The sequence below is a fragment of the Strongylocentrotus purpuratus genome, unplaced genomic scaffold (genome assembly GCF_000002235.5).
Source record: "Strongylocentrotus purpuratus isolate Spur 01 unplaced genomic scaffold, Spur_5.0 spur5_scaffold_6, whole genome shotgun sequence".
NCBI lineage: Eukaryota > Metazoa > Echinodermata > Echinoidea > Camarodonta > Strongylocentrotidae > Strongylocentrotus > Strongylocentrotus purpuratus.
The window spans coordinates 58,019,723-58,042,218 of NW_022145612.1; the positions used below are offsets into that span (position 1 = coordinate 58,019,723).

The 22,496-nt window shown below is 36.1% G+C and overlaps 1 protein-coding gene across 2 annotated transcripts; it reads left to right on the top strand.

Annotated features, from left to right (window-relative positions):
* Nucleotides 1-10,626: 10,626 nt before the first annotated feature.
* Nucleotides 10,627-20,153, top strand: LOC115919119 (F-box only protein 7-like). Of its 2 annotated transcripts, none has more exons than XM_031000513.1 (10): nt 10,627-10,795; nt 13,022-13,447; nt 13,793-13,922; nt 14,739-14,964; nt 15,601-15,762; nt 16,400-16,452; nt 16,736-16,894; nt 17,332-17,480; nt 17,992-18,056; nt 19,330-20,153. In XM_031000513.1, exons 1-10 carry the CDS (start codon nt 10,683-10,685, stop codon nt 19,545-19,547), a joined length of 1,701 nt encoding a protein of 566 aa, XP_030856373.1. In that variant the 5' UTR covers nt 10,627-10,682; the 3' UTR covers nt 19,548-20,153. The 2 variants fall into 2 exon arrangements, with proteins under 2 accessions (XP_030856373.1, XP_030856374.1); XM_031000514.1 differs by lacking the exon at nt 10,627-10,795 and adding an exon at nt 12,669-12,871.
* The last annotated feature ends 2,343 nt before the right edge of the window (nt 20,154-22,496 follow it).

The following is a 22,496-nucleotide window of genomic DNA, read 5'->3' on the forward strand; positions in this document are numbered from 1 at the left end:
TAAATAAAACACGCCTTGGAAGAAGGAAATAATTCATTAAATGCAACAGATAATCATCAAATTGAGTTTGAATTAAATAGGCTATTTCCCTTGTAATTGGGCATAGGTATTGGTAGGACATGTATTCCCCAGAAGTAACTAACTCTTATTCACCAACTAATAATGCTTAAACTAATTATTTACAGGTATAAGGACAGTATTACAATATGAATTAATTCTGTACTGATGTTGATTGAAATTCTTGTGCTAGTACTGACATCTTAGTAGAGCTAGAGATGACCCTGATATCATTACATTTGGGAAGGTTTCTATTACAAATGTAAATAATCAAAAATAGTGTCAAGATTATTCTTTGAATTATGAGATGACCAGTATACACACAGACAACAATTGCCAAATATATCACTTTACTGTGTTTCAAACCACGTTCTAAATTATTACTTGTGTTTGACCATCTATTTTGCTAATTTTCTGATATTTTAAAGTTTTTACAAAATGGTTGGATTGTGCATGAATCCAAACTCAAAGTGCTTAACAAATTTCAAGCAAAAATTTTAAGTATAGCTGTGTCACAGTGCAACATATAGTTAAAATATTCATTCATTCAAATAAAGTGGGTTTTTTAAAATACAAAATCCAAGTGATAATTTAGCATACTGTAAACCCCAAACTTCATGAACATGACACCTTTGTCAATTTTGAAGTGGTTTAACCTTATTTCAGTGATGTCAGATGACCCGTATTCAATTTGATAGATTTCAAAATCTCAATATATGTCGGGATTTTTTTTATACAAAAATATATTCAGGTTGATGCATGGTTTCTTTGAAAATACCTATTTTCAGATGTACTAGTGCACAAAGTAAGGTTTGTCAATGTAGTTTGAATTAAATTAGAACACCTGTGCAAGTACATCAAAGGTAATATCTGTCTGGTAGACAATTCTTCAAATTTTTGCTACAGTTGCGAGATGTTACTGATCAAAAGTGACATGAATGAACTATTAATAAACCCAAGATGTAATAGTGAATACACTTTATATCACAAAACTGTCTGATATAGTCTCTCCCTTAATCTTTTTTTATTTTTCTTTCCCTCTTATTCTATGGAATATATTAACTTGATCTTTGTTTTATTGCCTATCATGAGTAAAATTAAATTACAGTCAAACCTGTCTATTAAGGCAAATAAAGGCAGAAAGATAAAAGCAGCTGGTGTTGATAAGTAGCGTTTCCAGACAATTTACACAATACCTTTATTATATTTTACTTTATAGAGAGGGGGCCTCTAAGACTAGACTGTCTTATCCTTCAATAAAACTGACCATTACAATACATGATGATTGAGCAGCAGTGTAACAAAAAAAAAGAGAAAGATAGATGGTATGAAAAGGGAAGATGAAAGTTGAGAAGAAGAGTAGAGGTCGAATGATGACAGTGCAGAATTAAATCTGTCATGTTAGGATGTCATCTGCAGCCTCCTGTTGTATGAGAGCTGAAGGTTAATAAACCCTAAACGGAAGGCTACAGATAGCCTGACTTACATGTATAGCCAAGAAGTATAGCCACGAAGAACCACTGCATATAAAAGTGCTACAGATTATTTTAATAAACTTTAGTATATTGTTTAAAAAAACATTTAAGTCAGTCCACTAGCTGCCTGTACTGTATATCATTCAATATAAAGACTAATGATATGATATAATATAAGTACATGTGCACAAAATAATTAAGCAAGCCTGTACACCATCTTTTGAGGATGATGCCTTTTTTTTTTGGGGGGGGGGGGTAAATTTGTAGAACAAAACGATTTCAGGAGATAGTTTCTTTGTAGATCCATGTACACACAAAGCTAAATATATCACTATACATCTTTCCCACTAAAAAACATAGAGAAACAGCCACAAATTATCCACACACTTGGAACAACATATTTTCCACTGGCACTTTAGTATTTAATACGTAGTAGCAATCCAACTTTTGGCATTTTATAAAAACCCTAAATTTGTCTAGAAAGGTCTCTGAGTGTGCATCTGTGAGAGTGATACTGTGTTTTTATATCATTAAAAAATGGGAAGTTACCAAATCAACCATACTGTCCATCAGGTCTTACATTTATATTTAAAAAACTTTCCCTTCCTCCCTAAACACTACTCATACAATAAAGTGCATAGCATTGACATTGAATATCATCTTGAAACTAAATTATAGAACAATTTATATTAAAAGTCAGGTATGGGCTTGTTAGCTACAAAATACTTTATGGCATATTTCCTTTCATTTTACTTAAATAGCAAGACATTGATTATAAGCAACTGTGAAGTCTATTTCTCCATATTTTACTGAAGAAAAAAAAGAAGAAAAAATTGAATTGAATTGCTATACATCAATTTAGGTAGTCTAAACACAGGCAAGAAAACCATCCAACTGACTGTTACTGGGATGTGAGGTGGGGGGAAACAATAAAAATCCCCAGTTGGGTTACAAGGAAATTATGAGGTAAGCATGGGACAGATTCAGAATGCAACTTCCTTGTCTGCTCTTGCTTTTAGTATTATCAACTACCTTGGCTTTAGAGTGAGGAATTTACAACCCTCCTTACAAACAAAAATTATGCAGCAGATCCAACAAGAATGAGACAAAGATATCTCTATTTTGTCTGCTATGTTCCACAAGAGTGTTACCTCTATGTCTATGTGTCAGCACATCTTTCTGGCTTTTAGCAGAGGTAATCGATGCCTGAACCAAAGTTAACCATAATTCAGAGATAAAATAAAGCATCAACATAAATAACATTTTGTATATAACCACATATTTTGTATATGATCAATGGAATCCACCCCCTCCTTCAAGAAAAAATAATATTAATGAAGTCACTGACCCAACATACTACATTCATGTCTGGTTTAATATTGGATTATAACAATTGCTGAAATATATAAGCTATAGTACTGGTAGTGGTCTACAGCAATGAAATATAATTTTCTTATTAATCACCATACATGGAAAATGGATTGAGGTGAAAAAGAACTGCCTTAGATTTGAGAAAAGGATTTTGAGGGAGAGAGAGAAAGAGAGAAAGAGAGAGCAAGAGAGAGAGAAAGAGAGAGAGAGAGGGAGAGAGAGAGAGAGAGAGAAGGGGGGAGAGAGAGAGAGGGGAAGAAAGGGTAAGATAATAACAGAGAAAAACCTCTACACGTGTAAAATATCTTTAAAACAAAGTTATTAATTCCCTGGAGAAAAAAAAATCAAAACACTTGTGTGAAATCTTTGATAGAATCTGTTGTTTCGACAACCTGTCACTGACTTCCTACTCAAACATTGTTAGCTGAAAGCCAGAAGGGTGTTAAACCGGCATTAAGAAAAGATATGAGTGAAAGCCCTCCTGGCTGTCAGCATATAGCCAGAAAACCATTTTGATGAGTTACATGTAGATGAAAAGATATCACATATAAGTGTCCAAATCAAGTGATTCCTAAAGATCAGGGGAGCATAAAGGGGAACAGCTATTTCAGGTCAGCAATATTACATGGGACTCTGGTTTGTTTTTCTTAACTTCTATTTTCATTGTCTCTATGCACTCTATCCTTTCTATGACCCATTCTGATTCTTTATTTGCTCAGAGCCAGAAGGGAATTAAGTCATATAATTTTAAACTCAGGGTTTATATCTTTCCTGCTCTCAACAGATGATATTTCTCCAGCTTCAGACCAGCATTTACTTTACTGATGCAAAATCTACCATACAGTTTTTGCATTTATACATTACACTTTTGGTTTGCCTTAAACATTGTTCATGTAGTTGCATTCATTATAAAAAAAAATCTTCAGGTAGGCATGCTCATCAAAAGAACCAGAGTATACTCATTTTATTTATGATTTGGGTAAGGTGAAATTTTAGAAAATCAGATTGCATTATTCAGCTATTTATCTCTATACATGAACCTTGGTATCTCATACAATGAGCATTGTTGGATGCTGCCTGACAGTGATACAATACTTATTGTGCTTTAATTTATATCATTCAAACCAGCTTTCATCATTTTGTGCTCAGGCTCCAATTCAGAAAGCCCATCTTTTAAAAAGGCTACCGTACTTGTGCAAAACAGTGTAAACAATAATAAATTTATAATACTGTAGAAATTAAGTGAAGCTACCTACTTGAACATGTTACACAAACATTGCTTCATGTGACATAGAAAATAATAACAAAATGGTCTATGAAAACTACAATTAAACAAAAATGCTTCTCTGTGATTGGTGTGCTTTTTAAAAGCTTTCAAATGTCAAAGATAATATATAATTGAAAACATCCTTCTTATCCTTCAACATGTTTAGAATATTCATAGAAAACAGTCATATTGTATATTTTTATTCAAGTACATATATTACATCATAGACATCAATCTTCTTGGGGGCCAGTGCTATACATGCCTAGCTTTTTAGTCCCTCTGCATATCATTATTATTTTGTTTACATTAAAGCTGAAGTATACCATGCAGATATGTTTGTTATTCATTTTCAGTAACTAAGTACGTCTAATGTTCACATTGGAATATAAAGCTTTGAGTTTTGAATCTTGAAGAGTTATAAAAGAATCTAGGCAAATCCTTGAAATACCTAAAGGAAAATAAAATGGCAACTAATTTTATGATGTGATCGTTAAGTAGAAGTTAACTGTAAAATCAATGAACCCACAAATTTGAATAAAAGCATTTTGTTAGATTGCAATTCTACTAAACATGGAAATATCTCCTTTTGCATTCTCTACACTTTTTTTCCTAAGAAAGGTTCCTGGAAAGTCATAGAAACAAATATACTTCTAATTTCCATGCATATATTGGATATTAACAACTAAACATATTATGCTTACCGTATCTTTTAAGCATGTCAATTTATTTAGTTTCAATTAGTAACAGAAACAAGCAAATCTCACCATGTGTCACTGTTTGTGATTTCTCCGGAAAGTCAAGTACGATGATTGATGTTATTCCTAGAATATAAAACCTCTGGATAAGATGTAGTCCAGCCCATTCAAGTAACTGAACCTTACATATTCCAGCATACAATTCACTTCAACTTTCTAAACAAAAGCAGCTCACGCACTCCCCTCAAACTAATAAAGTTATGCAGTTTTCACGGTTCTTTGAGGAAAGTAACTAGTGACTCCAATATTCCAGTCAAGTGTTCATCATATGGTGAGCCGTAGCTAGTGTACGCAATTTTTTTTTGCAGAGTTTCGGGAAGGGTTCGGCAGTACATTGAGGAAGCAAACAATACAACGTTGCCCCCTTCCTTATAGAGCACACACAGAGTTTCACAGCTAATACCCAACAGTGTACAATCGCTTGTGTGTGTGTGTTTGTGTGTGTGGGTGGTGTGAGAGGGGTAAATTGCAAGTAGGACCGCTGCATTGAGACATACTTCCTGATGCACGGAGTACTGTGAGTCACCTGTACACCCCAACGCTGTCGACGCATTTGCACTTCCTCGATGAGTGCAACCAGAGACACGCATACAAACTCAGATCTATGGTGGAAACATGAGGAGGCAGGGCTCAAATCTTATGATAGTAAGAAAAGACCTTATCTGAACTCTGAAACATCAGTTCTATGTGTTTTCCTATCAAAAGAAGAGTTACGTTTACATTTCTCTGTATCTTGGGTGAAACGGGAGAGGATTATACACTGCTCATTAGATGATTAACTGTCTTTTAAATCATTTCCTTCCTCTCAATTTGTAGAGATAGAGAGATGTGCTAATACAGGGCTATGAAGGTGCTAAGTTTTTAAGAGGTAATTTGAAAGAGGCTAGGTACTTAAATTACGTACAGAAAAACTGGTACTAGTTTGGTTTTACTTTACTGTTGTTTGATTGTTCCATTTTAATGTAGCCTCTATGGAAATTTTGCACAAAGTCACAAGGATTGCACAATGATAAACAATGATTTTATGATACAATGATACAATAAAAGCAGAAAAATCAGACAAACTAATCAAAAAAAGTTTGAGTAAAATCAGATAACTAATAAGGAAGTTACAATTTTTTGAAAAAGTATGAAAAAGTATGGAACAATGGAAATCACTATACAAGTTGCCAATTTGGTTATCAGTTTGTGACGTCATGTCCTCAATTGCTTTATATATTTGTATCTATTAATTTCCCTTTTTATTCCCCAAAATTTGATTTTCCTATGCCTTTGCCCAGGTTATAGGATTTGTATCATATTGCGTGCATGATATTTCACAAAATCTGTTCAGAACTTTGAAGAATCAATACTATTTTCTGAATATTGTATATTTATAATTATTGATTCTTATATAAATAGTCTACCAAAATTCAAATTTTTCATGATTTAATTGAAGAAAAACAAATTTATATTAGTGCATCCACACAAAAGCATGCATATTACTATCAATATAACTGCAGTGGATGCTGGTGTGAGGAAATAAGATTCTTAGGGGGGAAATTGGAAATTCAAATTATCAATATAAAGAAAACAATTAGTGGATAGTGTGGCAATGACGTCACAGACTCAAGAGTGAGTTGCCAATTTGTCTTGTGATTTTCAAAAATGTTCATGTCATTAAACATTCATAACTTTCTTATTAGTTATCCTATTTTGCTCAAACTTTTTTTAATCGGTTTGTCCGATTTTCTGCTTCTATTACAAGAAAGTTATTTTTGGAGTGGACTTGCCCTATCAATGTTAATGCTTTTCATTTTTGGTATATTATGGTAATAAATGTATAGTTCTAGCAGTAGGTTGGCACAGGGCTTGCTATAATGCAATAATCAAACCAAAGTATTCAGTGTATTGTAAAATTACTGGTATGCTGTTTTCATGAATATTCTTCGTAACAGTATATATAGGGATATTACAGGCTGACAGAAGAACAATGGAAAGTGGGGGGGGGGGGGGGTTAAGTGAATAAGAATAATTTGATTGTATTTCTTACATCTTAAATGGCATTTATTGAGAGAGACGTTTTATACCAAATTATATTGTAGTTCATTTACATCTATGTATAAAAGGCTCAAATTCATACATTTCTATTCATTGAGTCATTAAAATGTTCTTTTATTTTAAAAATATATATAAATGTTCTTCAAAATAACTTCATTAATATTAATGCAACCTTCACAAAGTATAATGATCTGTAATATGTTGATGACTATTACCAATAAATTTGGCACTGGCAACAAAAAGACACAAAAGTTTGTTTCTTCTGTGATTATATACCATAGCAACTCCAACATTTTACCTTGATCGGAGAGGTGCCATAGCTGTACAGGTAATCTAGGAGGTATTCAAATCCCTCTTTTAATCTCAGATTAAAGGTACAATTTGATGTTCCTCAACAAAAATTTCCATCCAATTTGTAGGGACATCTACTCCTTTCATGAATTGTGTTATTACATAGGGAAGTGGAAATGCAAAAAAAGAAAGAAAAAAGAAAGAAAAAATACAAAAATACACACAAACACTAATATTCAGGTAAAGAGTCAAAGACTTTTTTTCTTTATTCATAACACTATTTCATTGCTTGAGCTTAATTTCCAAGACGCCTTTTGAACCATTTGAAGACAGATTTATCTTTGAAGACATAGGATCATCCCAAAAGATTGATATATTCAATAGATAAATTAAGAATCAAAGAGCATAATTTATCAAAGAGAATAAAGGGAAAAGAGGATAAAGGGAAAAGTTAATCAAGGCAAGTCAAAGATTAATATTTGAAGCTGATATCATAAATCCTACTGACAAGAAAACCAGATCTTACAGCAAAATCATTTTTGGTGACTGGTCCCCTTAAAATTGTACCTTTAAAAACAAGTGGCCAAAGTACTCAGTTTAAACTTGACACATGGCATCTACATTCTCTGTTTAACTTGTGTTAGTAACTGACCTAAAATTTCTTCTTTCATCCTTCTTACTTTCAATCAAGCTCCTACGTTACAGTGACTAATGGCTCTATGAAAAACACCTGTTGTGCATAACATGAGGCTAAGGGTTGCCATGGTTGCATAAGATCCATAATTATTAGTTAACAGTGTATCCTAAAGAATGTAAAGTACATTGTGCAGAATGTAGCTACCTTCTGCTTGTTATTAATATAAAAACTTATATAAATCATAGAAGGATGTTCAGCTCAGAAAGATGACAAATATTGAAACAAACAGTATGAATAAATGATGCTCTGATGTAAAAAATGGTGAATTTCACACAATATTCAAATATTATGTAATCCATACATGATACATACACATCTCCTCTGAATCACAGACCAACTTGGGGGGGGGGGGGGAGGGGCAGATGAAGAAAAAAAAGGGAAAATAGTGTAATTTCAGCAACATCTGTATCGAATCGAATCAGAAATAAACCATGTTTGAATCTTATTGGGAGGGGGAGGGGGGCATTGCCCCCCCCCCCATGGGCGTAGATCTGTAATTGATACCTATTGTTCGGGGGGGGGGGGTGATCTATTCATTCACCCCCCCCCTGAACAATAGGTATTACGTAAGGATTGACGCCCATGGTCCCCCCCCCTCCCCCCACCCCATCAGTACGCCAGTGACTTTATATAGAAGGGGCTAAAAGGGGGTCTTAGTCCAATTAATAGTCCTGGGCTATATAAAGCTTAGCCCACTTTCTTTTCGGACTCAAATTTAACAAGGTAGGCTAGCCCACAAAGATCGGGGTTATGATTAGGAAGAGTCCGCTAGGTTCGTCGGGTGCGGGAAAGAATGGTTTTACTTAGCCTACATCACTCTTCACGCATGGGTATGGATGCCCATTAAAGTTAGGTGATATCTATATTACATTTCACATTATCACGTAGCTAGTATGGGTTTCCGGAGGTAAAAATAGACTTACTGTTCTTCTTCATACATGAAAGACCTTGGTCGTTTCATGCTGAGTCCTGTGGTGTGCTCGTGTTCGCAAGGGTTCCCCTCCATTTTTCTGTTCCTATGTGGGTTTACCAATCACAGAGCAAAGTCTTACTTACCAGAAACATGTCAACCAATCAGATGGGACAACACACCTGTTGCAGCTCGCTCAGGCCATGTGGAGCTGTTGAGCAGCTCACGCTGGATTCGATCCATGGTTGGCCTATACTTTACCAGGGTCGAGTTAAAAGGGGGTAAATGCACGAACTTGTGTTTGTGTACATGCCCTGCATACCACAGTGGGTTGTGCTCTGTACATATTATCTTGGGACTAGTGTCCCCTCCACTTGTTCAAGTACCCCATCAAAATTGCCCCCTTTTCTATCTATTAGGTGCCCGTTCCAAATTCTTATAAGTGCCCAGTACCACCTCTGATAAGTGCCCCCTTTACCTCTAATAATTGCTCCTATTCAAATCTGAGAGGTGCCATATTTACTTTAAACAAGTTCCCTTTTTTTCTTTGTAAGAAGTGCCACGTATACCCTCCTTTTCCTTTTTCATAAGTAGTAAGCACATTTTTTTTTTTTTGGTACTCCAAAATTTTAAAATTTGCACCCCCCCCCTTGAGCGCCAGGGGGGGGGGGGGGGCCCAACCCCCCCAAAAGGTAAAAATCACATGATTTTTTTTCTCAAGGGGGGGGGGGGGGGCGGCCGGGCCCCCTGGCCCCCTGGATCCGCCACTGATTACACTAACTTCAAAGTATCTTGAACCAAGAAAAGAAACAAATGTTGAAATATTCCCTGATAGTGTAATCGCGGTGTAGGGGTATATGACATTAAAAACGTGAATTTTCGATTTTTGGTTTTCCTTTAGCAATTTGGATATAGCCTATATATATATATATATATATATATATATATATATATATATATATATATATATATATATATATATATATAATTATATATGTACGAGGCAGGTGCCCCTAATCTCCAGAAAGTGCCCCGTTTTTGTTGATGCCCCCCCCCCGTAAGAGTGCGTTGAACCCAGTATAGCACAAAATACTGGTTGCAGCTAATTAAGAACAAATTTGCTTTCACATTTATTTTCTCAAATCAATCAGTCGAGATTCAACGCTGTTATAGAAATCATACCTTTTCATATCTAATAAATCAGACATGGGTGTCGATCCGTAACTGATACCTATTCATCAGGGGGGGGGGGGTGATCTATTTATTCATCCCCCCCCCCCCCCCTGATGAATAGGTATTACGTAAGTATCGACACCCATGAAATCAGATGAATCAGATGTGTCGACCCCCGGGGTAGACCGAATTTTCCATCTCTTTCGTTCGTTAGCCTCTTATTGGGGTTGGTTCGGCTCTCTCTAAAAGAGGCGGCTCTCTCTAAAGAGAGAGCCGACCCTATCCCAAATAAGAGGCTAACGAACGAAAGAGACGGAAAATTCGGTCTAATGATGAGGATAATAATAATAAATAGATCCCTAGTGATAATAATAGACATATAAGAAGGGTAATCCATACAGAAAAAACAGGGAAATTAAAACAACATATGTAAGGAAACTTTTCAGCGAGTTTTGTTTATCTTTGTGGCAAGAAAATGTAAATCAAGCTTGAAATTCCGAATTCTTGTACTTGTATCAATTTTCGTCAAAAAATTGCCACAATGAATGACTCTGCGAAGAAAATTAAAGTCAAAGACACCATAGATTTCCTTCGCTAGCTGCGCTCGAACTTTGAGTCACAAATCAGGTATTTTCGCACGATAAATATGAAATTGCGGATAAGATGTGGTCAGAGAACTGAAAGGATTGACGTTGGCGATGAAGAAGCACAGGAAAAGACGCTTAAGCAACTTTCTTCTACCGTTGCTAATGCTCTTAGGTATGTTTAACTTTGATTCTTACTGCGTGATGGCAAGTGCAAGACAAAAAATAGACTAAGTTCACACACATTGCAATGGGACTCCACAGCGACCGAAAATCAGTCGTTGTATTCGCCGCGTCTGTAGGCCTAGCCTATAAAGCGGATATGGGGCATTCTATCGGGTAGGGTCAAAAATTGTGAAATAAAGGTGCAAAATTCAGAATTGGTAAATAATTCTTTTATTGTTATATCCTGTTTCTTTCACCAATCCTACAATATATTTCATTGCAATTGTATGTATTCCTTTGCACACTTTTATTTAAAATGAAAAAATAGACACAACAAAATATGGCGCTAGATCTAGACCTAGATCTAGATCTAATTCAGAATTGTATCCATACTTTGACTCGTGACTCCGGCGTGGAGGTACCCTGCTAAAGCGTACCAAACATCAACTAAATCTTCATCATTTGCTCAAATAATGGTCATGATTTAAAGGTCGTTATGTTTCTTAGTCTTACCTGTTTCGTCTCAATTTTCTTATCTTTTTTGGAGTATTTTTCCTAAAAACGCACCCCAATATCAGTACGGTATGCAATTGTACCATGCAGCAGTTTGCTGTGAATCCTGTGAGGAAGTGTATATTATAAGGAGAAAAGGACTTAATTTGTAATGTTGTTATTGTGTTTTTTCAATATGGGCTATAAACTTGCCAATTTTTTAGCACATTTCACTTTAGACCAAATTTTCTGTCTCTTTCGTTGTTAGCCTCTGATTTGGGTAGGGTCGGCTCCTCTCTTTAGAGACAGAAAAGATCCATATGCGCCAAGGTGTAGGTTAGGTGGGTAAATCAATGCACCAAACTTGGCAATACTACCTGCCAAATACCATGTTTCACAGGATGCATATCCGGTGCATCTTATTTTGAAAATTAGGTAAAGGCTTAACTTCTTCAGTTCCACTTACCAACTTGACTGAAATAATCACAAGCTATGAGTTTGTAATAACATACACAGTTTTTCCTTTATAATCATTTTGCCTTCGGAGTAGACTAGAAGAGATGAGATTTAGATGAGGTCATGCGCAGCGAGAGTTTAAAATATGGCTGCAAGATTTTCAACATGGATGTCGATTTTGACCCATAATTTCCTAAAAATGAACCATTAAACAGAACCATTAATTTTGTTTTCACTCAAAGGTATGTGTATTATATGTGTATACTGTTGTTAGTGAAAACATATTCCAAACCAAGAGACCCAGTCAAAAAATAACCAAATAACACAAAATAAGAAACAAAAAATAAATAAATAAATAAATACACAAGACAGAATACAAAGACAAGATATCATAGTGAAGTACAGATTTACAAATATTCTCTTGTTAATGCCTTTTCATTTCACCAACCTAGCAACATGCAATGTATGCAATTTGCACTATGACCTTGTAACAGGTGATTACAATGTTTAACATTGAATGAATTATAAAAAGAGAGTATTCTCAGAATTCCAGTCAATATCAATGGTCTATTATGCAGGAGCATTGTTAGCATACCATGGGTGATTTATGCAAATTAAGCCATCACATGGCATGAACAGGTGAATGGAATAGGCCAGTTAATCATTCTCTCATTTAAGTACATGAATGAGACAGACCAGTGCTTCTAAGTCATTTTGCCTGTTTAATGCTGTTGATTGGCACAATGGAACACTTTTTAAGAGGATGTACTCCAAAGCTTGACAAGCCTGGGTGAATATCCTCACATTTAAATGTGTAATTGAAATGTTTGGATGCTTGCATATATTTATGCGCTCTTCCATGATTTGAACAGAACATTTTTAGTTGGGCGTGTACTTAGACCATCTCTCTAAGTAATAGTATACTGGTAAAGGGCTGTGGCTTGTTGCATTGATGATGCATACTCATTCAGTCAAGTTTCGGCTACATCTTATACAACCTGTGCTTTAAGCATTGTGGAGGAGTTCAAACACAGATGTATTTAGAATTAGGAAGTGGATTCAAAAGTCCATCCTAGTGTAGTTTATAACCTACAACAGATGATAATAAGGATGTGATTTAGTCTACTATTTAGAGCAGGTAATTTGTTTTTCAGTTGAGCAGATTATCATAATTTTTGAAACACAAACATTCTTGCAGTGTACATTGATGATTACTTTTATTTTCTTACAGCTATATGATAAGTTGACATCTCTCTGTGATTTATTTTTTGTGTCTTTCCTGTATCAGATTAGAGCCTGGAAGCTTTGAGCTGAGCCTGAATGGGAGGGACCCAATCAACGGATCCCCAGATGATCTTCTAGAGACCTTTGGCATCGTGTCAGGTGACCTGATCAAAGTACTCGTCCAAAGCGAACCAGATCCAACATCCAACCAGAATGGGGCGATGTCAAGCAACGGTACAGGAGCCAATCCAAGAGGGGGGAGACCACGTCCTTATGCCCGCATCAATGGGAGCCTTGTCACTACCGGTGAATGCACCCCATCAGAGAGGAGACCGGAGCCTAGGGGTGCGGTATCTGAAGAGGAGAAAGGTAACCATGCCAATCCAGAGGATGAGATGAGTACAGAGGAAAAAGAAGCCAGGGAACAACTAGCTAAACTTGAAAGTGAAGCAGAAATGGGAGAAAAGATCTCGGAACCCATGCTTTGTAGGTAAGGAAAAAAAGGAAATATTTAACACTGATATTGAATGTGCTGTAAATCGGCACACATTGTACTCAATTGCACAAATACATATCAATACAATGCAATGTTTGATTCTGCAAAACTAGAATTTGTACTATTATGAACTAGGTTAAGAATGTTCATAACCTTCTGTTTGAATGTACATTGTTATTCAAAGAGGTTGCAGTTACTTTGGGATTTAAATTTTTTATTTATTTTTGCCTTTGAATATTTCCTCATTGATTTCCATGTAAGTCCCTACATTATGTGGACCCTTCATAATCACTTTCTCTTTGAAATTCTCTTCGGTACTATCCATGTCTTTGCCTTCAGAGATGCAGAAGGTGACAAGATTCCCTTGCGTTTGAAGGAGCTGTGTGAGGAGATCCAACCAGAGAACTCTGGTGATGCCTTGTGCCTAGTGCTTCATGTGCTCATGGTTGAAACTGGCTTTGCTGCCCAGGTAATAAAAAAAGTTGCCTTGAGATTTTGTCTGTGCTATAGATGACCAATGAAGTACTTCATTGTGTCACTAGAGCAATACGCTATGAATATGTTTTTTTTATCAGAATAGAAGGAGTAAAAGGTATTTGCAAAAAGATGATAATTCAAAAGTGTTGGTTATGTCAGCCCTTTTTGGTACAGTTGCTTGTAGAGTTTCCTGCATAAGATACTTTCAAACAAGGCCATGGGTGTCGATCCTTACGTAATACCTATTCATCAGGGGGGGATGAATGAATAGATCACCCCCCCCCCTGATGAATAGGTATCAGTTACTGATCGACACCCATGAACAAGGCAATTCTATTTTTAAACGATATCCATCAATATTTTTAACCAGACCTGCTTCGATTTTGCTTAAGATTTACACCTCAAAGCATGTGATAGAAGCCTGTACAAAAAGAATGTAAAATGAAAATTATCTCGTAGTCTGTTGAATGTCTCCAATTCATTGGTGTTTAGAAGATTAGAGCAAATCAAATCAAATGCCTTTCTGACTGTTATGTATATAGAACAACATAGTAGACATGCCAGGTGTTATGCACATACCAATGTAATACACATACCAGCCAGTGACAATAGGACAATAGATGGATACCTGAATAGCATACCATTACCACTATAGGAAGAATGTCACTGCTGTGAACTTCCAAGCCACTTCACTACCAGCAGCCAAGTAGAAAGGACACTCCCTTAACTCTCAGTAAAGCATTCATGTTATAGTGTATCAGAGATACAGCACTGACATACTTCTGTGTCTCTTCTGCTCCATTAATAGCAAGCCACAGGTTCTTCCAGCACAGACAAACCATCATCTACACTCATGGAAGGCACAGAGACAAGTGTGGAAGAGAACAAAGTCCTTGACCCAGACCCATTATCCACCTTGCCCCATGGTTGGAAGACAGGGACATCATACAAGCTGCCCTATCAACATGCAGAGTGTAGAGGGGCAGAGTGTACATTAGCTGGTGTTTCAATGGGAAAAGCGCTTCTAATTCATGGTAATAAAGGAGAGGTGGGGAGGGTGACAGTGAGGGGGACGGGGCTTATGCAGTGACATTCTTTTGGAGACTAATTTGCAGTGGGTAACCTGCTCTGGCAACAATCACTATGGTTTTATTTAGTCAAAGATAAGGTTTAGCGTTATGGCTGTAATTGGGTTTTAAGGTAGGGTTAGTTTTAGTTTACAGAGTATGGTTAGGGTTGGGTCCAGGGTTGAAATTAGATTGGTTATTGTAGAACAGACCATGGAGTATTAGTCACAGGAGCATCCGTTGCTCACGCATGTGTGTGTGTATGTGTAATTGGGTTTTTATAGACGTGTATTAATCAGATATGATTATTCACGTCTGAGGACCGACTTTTAACGTCACCATCCAAAAGACGTGACTCAGTTTTAAACCTGCATCCTTGGCTGAATCAGTTTATAACTTCCATTGTTAGCTGGATTACAGGCGCACGCCACAATGCCCCGTCCTAACCTTATGGAATAGCCTTCCTTGAAGACATCACAAAGTGTATAGCCTCCGATTCCTTTAAATCCTGTGCAAGCGCCTTGAGCACTCCACAGAGTGGATTTGATGCTTTATAAGCCATATTCATTATTATTATTATTGTACATTTTCCCCATACTACAGGTCTAATTGGGAAAAACATTCATGCCACTATGCAGCTAAAACCAGCCATGTATGCTTCGCTTGTGGATAGTATGTCTCAAGTTTCCTTTACCAGTCTTGCCTTTTTGTCCAGGAACTTTAAAGACACCATAGCTTACCCTCTCCTGGCTGCTATGAGAGCAGGTAAGATAACATTTTACAATGATTCGCAGTGATTTGTAACAATTCTTTTGTGATCTATGATTTTAAGGGAAACTTTAGGAGAATTGTAGTATTATATAATGGCAGCTCTAATGTAATATGAGCCAAGAACGCCAATTGCCCAGAAAAAAGGACTACACTTGTTTAGCTTACTATTGGCAGTCCATCGTTAACGATGATGACTTGATAAAACCCTTTAGTGCTTCCTTGCATTTTCTATGGAAAGTATAGCAAATAAACACAAATGAGCCATATTTTTTTTCCATACATGAAATTATGTATTTAGACATATATTTGTTGCTTTGAGTTCTGCATTTTTCAAGCATTTTAGAGATTGGTAGACTGTATTTTTGTACGATTCATTTTTATTACTTTTGCCTATGGATTATGAAATACAGGTAATTTGTGATACAGAGAAATGTAATTCAGCATAAATAATTATCGTGATTCTACCAACTTAGTAGGCAAGCTTTCATCCACTTTTGTGGCCTTTCTCAAGTAAAATGATTCCTCACTCAGCCTGAATTACATTTTTAATGTTCATGTGCAGATTTCTATTAAAAAAGTAACCTTACGATTAAATTGATTTGAAACTGAACCACCTCTTCTGTTCTTTCAGAACTTGGTCTTCCTCCATTGCATGGCCTTCCAGCTCTCTTTCCAGAAATACAAGTATGTAGTAAACTCTTATTCATCCCTTCTCTGTAGATTTGTTCAACCGGACCATAAATGCTTAAAAACACCCTGTTGACTCTATAATACTATGCCCCCTTTTTGTAAAATCGATTTCTAGTCCTATCTTAACCAATGGTTGCCAGACTTCTAGGCAAAACAGGTGTTTTTCCCCACAATAATAGTACATGAAACTGACGTTATAAACATCTTTTATTCAGAAATCAATCTTGTTTTATTTGTGGGACAAATAGATTTAATTTAATGTGTTTTGGGTTTACAGCTGAAGATCTTAAGTTTTCTGGATCTCCCTGAGCTGGTCACAATGTCAACCTCTTGTCAACATTTCCATAGTCTAATCAGTGACCCTTCCCTCTGGAGGCAGCTCCTGCTGAGAGACTTTGGAGGCAAAGGCACAGACAGGCACTGCAATTGGAAAAATGTAAGTGAAGGTCAGATCACGATGATAGTACGGCTGAAACACTCTGGAATCACTCTGGAATCACTCTGGAATCACATGCTTTACAGTCGATATCATATCCTGTAAAAGTCGAGTAAATTATGAAAGGTCTTTGCTCATGGTGTAACATACCATGCTAGTGAGTTTTGTAATTTCCAAGATCTCAGGCTGTGGTCTTTGAATTTTTGGAAAGGAAAGTTGACGTCAACTTTATAGACTACCTTGTTTTCTTACATGAAAATGAGAAAAATTATATAAATGATTTAGATTTATTTTCCCATTACCTGTAAAAATCTGACATATGATTGGGGCATAATTAATATTTGCCTTAGACTCGCCCTTCATCAAAGAAAAAAACTTTTGAAATATCTCTTCCATGAAGCTTCCAAACACTTGTAAACAATTTCATTGAATTGCAGGTATACAAAGAGAGATATCGCTTAAAGAAGGTGAGGGAACAGCTCAGAAATCGCATCCAGAATTCTTTCTACCCTCCTGGTCGACGCCCCTTTGCCTTTGTACCTCCAGTACCACTCCCTCTACCAGGCATCTATCCCCCTGGCTACAGGTAAGCATGTGCTTCTTGACTGTCCTCTTTGGTATGTTTTTTCTTTGGTGAAGGCCCCTTCGCCTCTACCTCCTATACCCCACTCCCTAATGATATAGAAATGTTTGCTATATTGCTATCTATTAATTGATGCTCATTTGCCTTTTTACCTCGTATCTCAACCTCTACATATATGTCTTCAAGAGATAAGGGAAATACACGTATGGCATCAAAGTTACTCTCAATTTAATTTCTTGCTCATGGCCCACTTAGTAAAATTTGATGTAGAATCAACTTCATAGAGATACTATGATATGTAAAAGAAATTAACTTATTTTTTCATTTGTGATAAATCTATTCCAAGGCTGTGTCAATCACTCTTTGTGAAACGTTGGGAGTAAATATTGCTGGACGGGAAACTTTAAAAGCTAATATTTCTAGTTTTTGTTGTTATTTTAATTTTTACAACCATAGTTCACTTCCAGTAGATTGTATCAGTATTGGATATTGCTCTTTCTTATATCTTTTACAGAGGAGGTGACTATGACATCAACCCGTTTCGTTCAGGTGGTGCTCTTCCAGGTTATCCACCCTCAGGTAAGCTTAACATCTAACATTGAGTTCAAACTTGAGAATAACATTTCCAAGGTTTGGTAATGGTAACATTGAGTTCTGGTTATGCAATTGTGGAAGAAACTGTCAAGAAAAGTTTTACTCATATATCGATATATACTGAGAGGTTTTCAAATGATCAAAGAGAAAATAAGTGACTCAATGTTGATAAAAACCACATGCACTGCATACAGAAATGCACATATGGGACTACACATACATGTGATGTGGCATGAAGTTTGGTCCAAACTCTTATGAGGGCATTAAGCGCTTAATAGATATAATGTATTATTATTATTTGAAATGCAATCCTTGCTAGGTGACATTTCTGCTATGATATTCTTCCAAAGTGACTTGTAAAGAATGAGAAAACTTATAATTTATTTTTCATCTTTACTAAAATTTGACTCTTTCTTCAATTACTGGAATGATTTGACTGGATAACAAGTTCAAGGGAAAAAAAGTATCTTAGAAAGAGAAATACTAATGATACTAATTTTGTCTCCCTAATGAAATTGATTGTGACCATATAATGTCAAACTGCAGACAAATGTTTTGTTCCTCCCAATCGCTACAATCTTTTCTATGATTTAGACTGAAACAAGAGACTTTTAAAATGTTTTGAGTATATAGAACAATTTTGTTCGGTTGAAAAAAGTTTATTGTGGTAGGCCACGTTTTTTTTTATAGTGGGTAGAGAGTTAATTTGTGAAATTATTTCTTGGAAGAATATATATATATAAGCAGAGCTGCCAACCTCCAGAACAGAAAATCAGTAATCACAAGGCTCAAAATCAGTAATTTGGGGTATAAATCAGTAATTTCTTATGCGGCGCTATGAATCTAAAAAAACGACACGCCAACACTGCGCGGACGCATGATTATCTGAAATTTTTGGTGATTTTACTCACACAAAGATGTTAAGTATTGAATTTCAGGTCATCACAACACAGTTTATCATGAAAAATTGCTCCTATTCACAGCACTCGCTATGATAAATCAAAAAAAAATCCGTAATTTGAGACAACATTCCGTAATGGTCGTTAATTTCCGTACCAATTACGGAAAATCCGTACTAGTTGGCAGCTCTGTATAAGGGTTATTATGAACAAAATATGAAGAAATGAAAGGGCAGTGGATGTATAGGGACATTCCCAATTGTGATGTTTTCAAGGGAATGATAAGATGTAATAGCATTTGATTTCTTGGTTACTACTTGTATCGTCCATCATTTTGTCTTCATTTCATCCCACTCCAGTCTTCCAGCCTATCCCAGGCCCTCGTCACGACCCCATCTTCCCCAACCCAGATGCAAACCTCAGACCTGGTCACGGTGGAGGACTCATAGACCTTGAGACGGGGAGACCACACCCTTACGCCCCTCAGCCACCTCGGGGATTCCCTGGGATGCCCGGGAGGAGGACTGATGGTCGATTCCCCGGTGGTGCAGGTGGGATGAGAACCTTCTTCAGGTGATGAGGAGCAGGCATCTTCATGGCAACGTTGAGATGGAAGCATCATTACACGGTGGTGGAAGGCATGAGCTATCGTGACACGCCTTCAAGAAGCATCGATCATGGGTAAATTGATGTAAAGATCAATGGAAGCGTGTTATCAACTCAATGTAGTTTCTGGAGGTGATGATAACTATAAATTGATCATCATCTATGTTCTGAAGTGAATTATGAAGTCGGGAGAGTATTACAGTAATCATTTCATGCTTAATCTGACATATTGTTTCTGTTTTGAACATGATTTTGAGATAGAATATATGTGGATTTATATGCTTGACATACCATTCGTCCAGTGAATGAGTGTCAGAATTCAAACCATAGACTACAGGGTTTTGATTGGAGCAATTGTTGCAGGAGAGAATGTTGGATTACCTGAATATCAATGGATAAATTCATCATTCTTTATAAAAGAATAAGGTCTTGGGTAGAAGTGCACTGTGTCAAAAGATTTATGTGCATTAAAACTGTTCTTATATTTAACTTTTAAAATGGATGATCCAAATTTTTCACAATCTGAGACTCATTATTTTTTTTAATTTTCCTTTTTGCTAGGAGGGGGGGGGGGGGGGGGGGGGGGGGATAAGACCTCATTTCTAACTAAATAATTTTCAAGGCTAAAATTCTTTTCAACAGCCTCCATGAATTTATGACGCACATGTTCTTGTCATTTATACAAAAAAATACTCTAAAAGCGCTTTACTGTACCTTCGCTCCACAGTATCCCGCCTTTCTGAAAAGGTCGAGGTTCCTTCTTTTTACAAATTCAACAATTTGGAGCTGCTCCTTCTTCCTGTAATTCAGCTGCCTTTTTCTTGGTTGTTTCTGACAAAAGAATATGAAAAAAAAGATGTGTAGATCTATATTAACTAAGTTTTAAAAATCAAACAAAACACAAAAGCTTACATTATTTAATACAAACTGATTATTTTTTTATCATAGAGGATTAATAAATTCTTTTCTTGTTCTAACATCATATTAATTCCAACATGATATACCATTTGCTCAAAAAGGCTTGGTTGTTTATTCATCTTTATTCAAGAAAGTACATATAACATAGTAATAAAGTTGTTACATAAAACCCAGTTCCGAGATTTGAATTACATTGGATGCATCTCATGCAGGGTTAAACAACTACAATACACAATAACGAAACAGAAAAGAGAACATCATAAAGTCAATAATTCCTAACAAAAAAAAACAACAACATTATTTTCTTAGTTAGGAATACCTCACTATACATTTATATACAGTGGTCATATAACTAAAAATGCAGCAATGTGTAAAGAAAAATACATGGATTAAGTGAAAGCACTTTAATAAGTCAAGGTTTCATACTAAAATCAAAATGGAGAATACATGGCGAGCAACCACCATCTTGAATTGCATGTCATGAGGTCTAAGTTATAATCGACTTACATTGCATGATGTAGTATATCTAAGATGATATTACTCTTATTGGATTCATATTTATAGTAAATATTACCTCATCTGCATTTTGGGCAATATATTAATTTCAACTAGATCTAGACTATACTTTTAAAGTCTTGAATCGATTAAAAAAGAGATATATTAATCAACTATAAAATATAGATTATATTTAGTATATCTCATTTTCCTTTGTTCACCATTCAAGAATGTATCTTAGCATGATTGGGTGTCTTTTCACTGGGTATTGTCCTATTTGTGTTAACATGCGGATTAAGAGAATAGCATTTCTCTGCTCTACAGTTTACACATCCTTGCGTCCTCCAAGAATTTCACTCTCTGACTGGACATAAAATGGCTAAATAAGACCTACTGTAAGATTGTTGGTAAATGACGGGCCTTTGGATTGATGCTGCCTCTTGGACAATTCCTTGCCCTTGAGCCTGTTGACGGATTGACACCGGCAAAACACCTGCAGATACGGTCATGAATAATAAGTATAATTATTAGCTTAATTTCTTGCGAACATATAATAGAATATAGAAATGGAGTAAAAGGGTAAAGCCTAAGAAGGCCACGATACCAGTAAGACTAAGAGGCCAAGCTCCCACCAGTTTATTAAGAAATATACATAATTAAACAAACCAAACAAATGTTTCATCAAAATTAGACCATAGATTAAAGAAATTTAAATCTTTGCATTTGTGGAAAAAATGGTTACCTGTACCAATCACAATTCAAAGTGCATATGAGCCAAATTTCAAAGACAAAACCAATGATGCTCTATCCATACACACCAAGTCCAGCTTTGGTACCAGGTAAAAATGTCAGAGGTAATCCCGTGTTGGCGAAATGAATCAAATATATGCACCTTGTACGTTGAAATCCCCCTTGTGACCTAACATTAGATCTAGTCGTAGTCTATGCATCAAACTTACAGTTAAAATCCAGGATATGAAGATAAGAAACCGCCTTTAGCCTACACCACTTCATCAACGTTCAAACTTCAATTAAGTGAGATCTTGCAGCACTTCAGTTCTGCTTTGTCAACACTCCTGCAGGCTGCACTGGAATATGCCAGTTCATAGTTGCAGTCTGAGAATATATGAGCGGATAAAGGTCATTAAAGACCAAATTGTGAAAAAATTGTGAAAAAGAACAGCACCTCCATTCCAACAGCAAGATTTCCGAGGCGTTTCTCTCTACTCCGGTCAACGGTCTCCTTCACCCCCCTCCACTTGTTCACGATCCACTCGATAGATACTCGATAGAATAGAAAGTATTGGAAGAAATACCATACTCTAGGATGCATAATTTCAGCATTCCGGCCATGACAAAAAATCACCGCCCTTACCGAGGGCGTATTCACTCAAGCATTCACTATAGCATGGCCTATAGCATATAACCATTATATTCACCAGTACTTCATTTCATACAAAACGCAAAGGCCTTTCCCATAAAAAAATCTAAGACAACAAATCAAGCA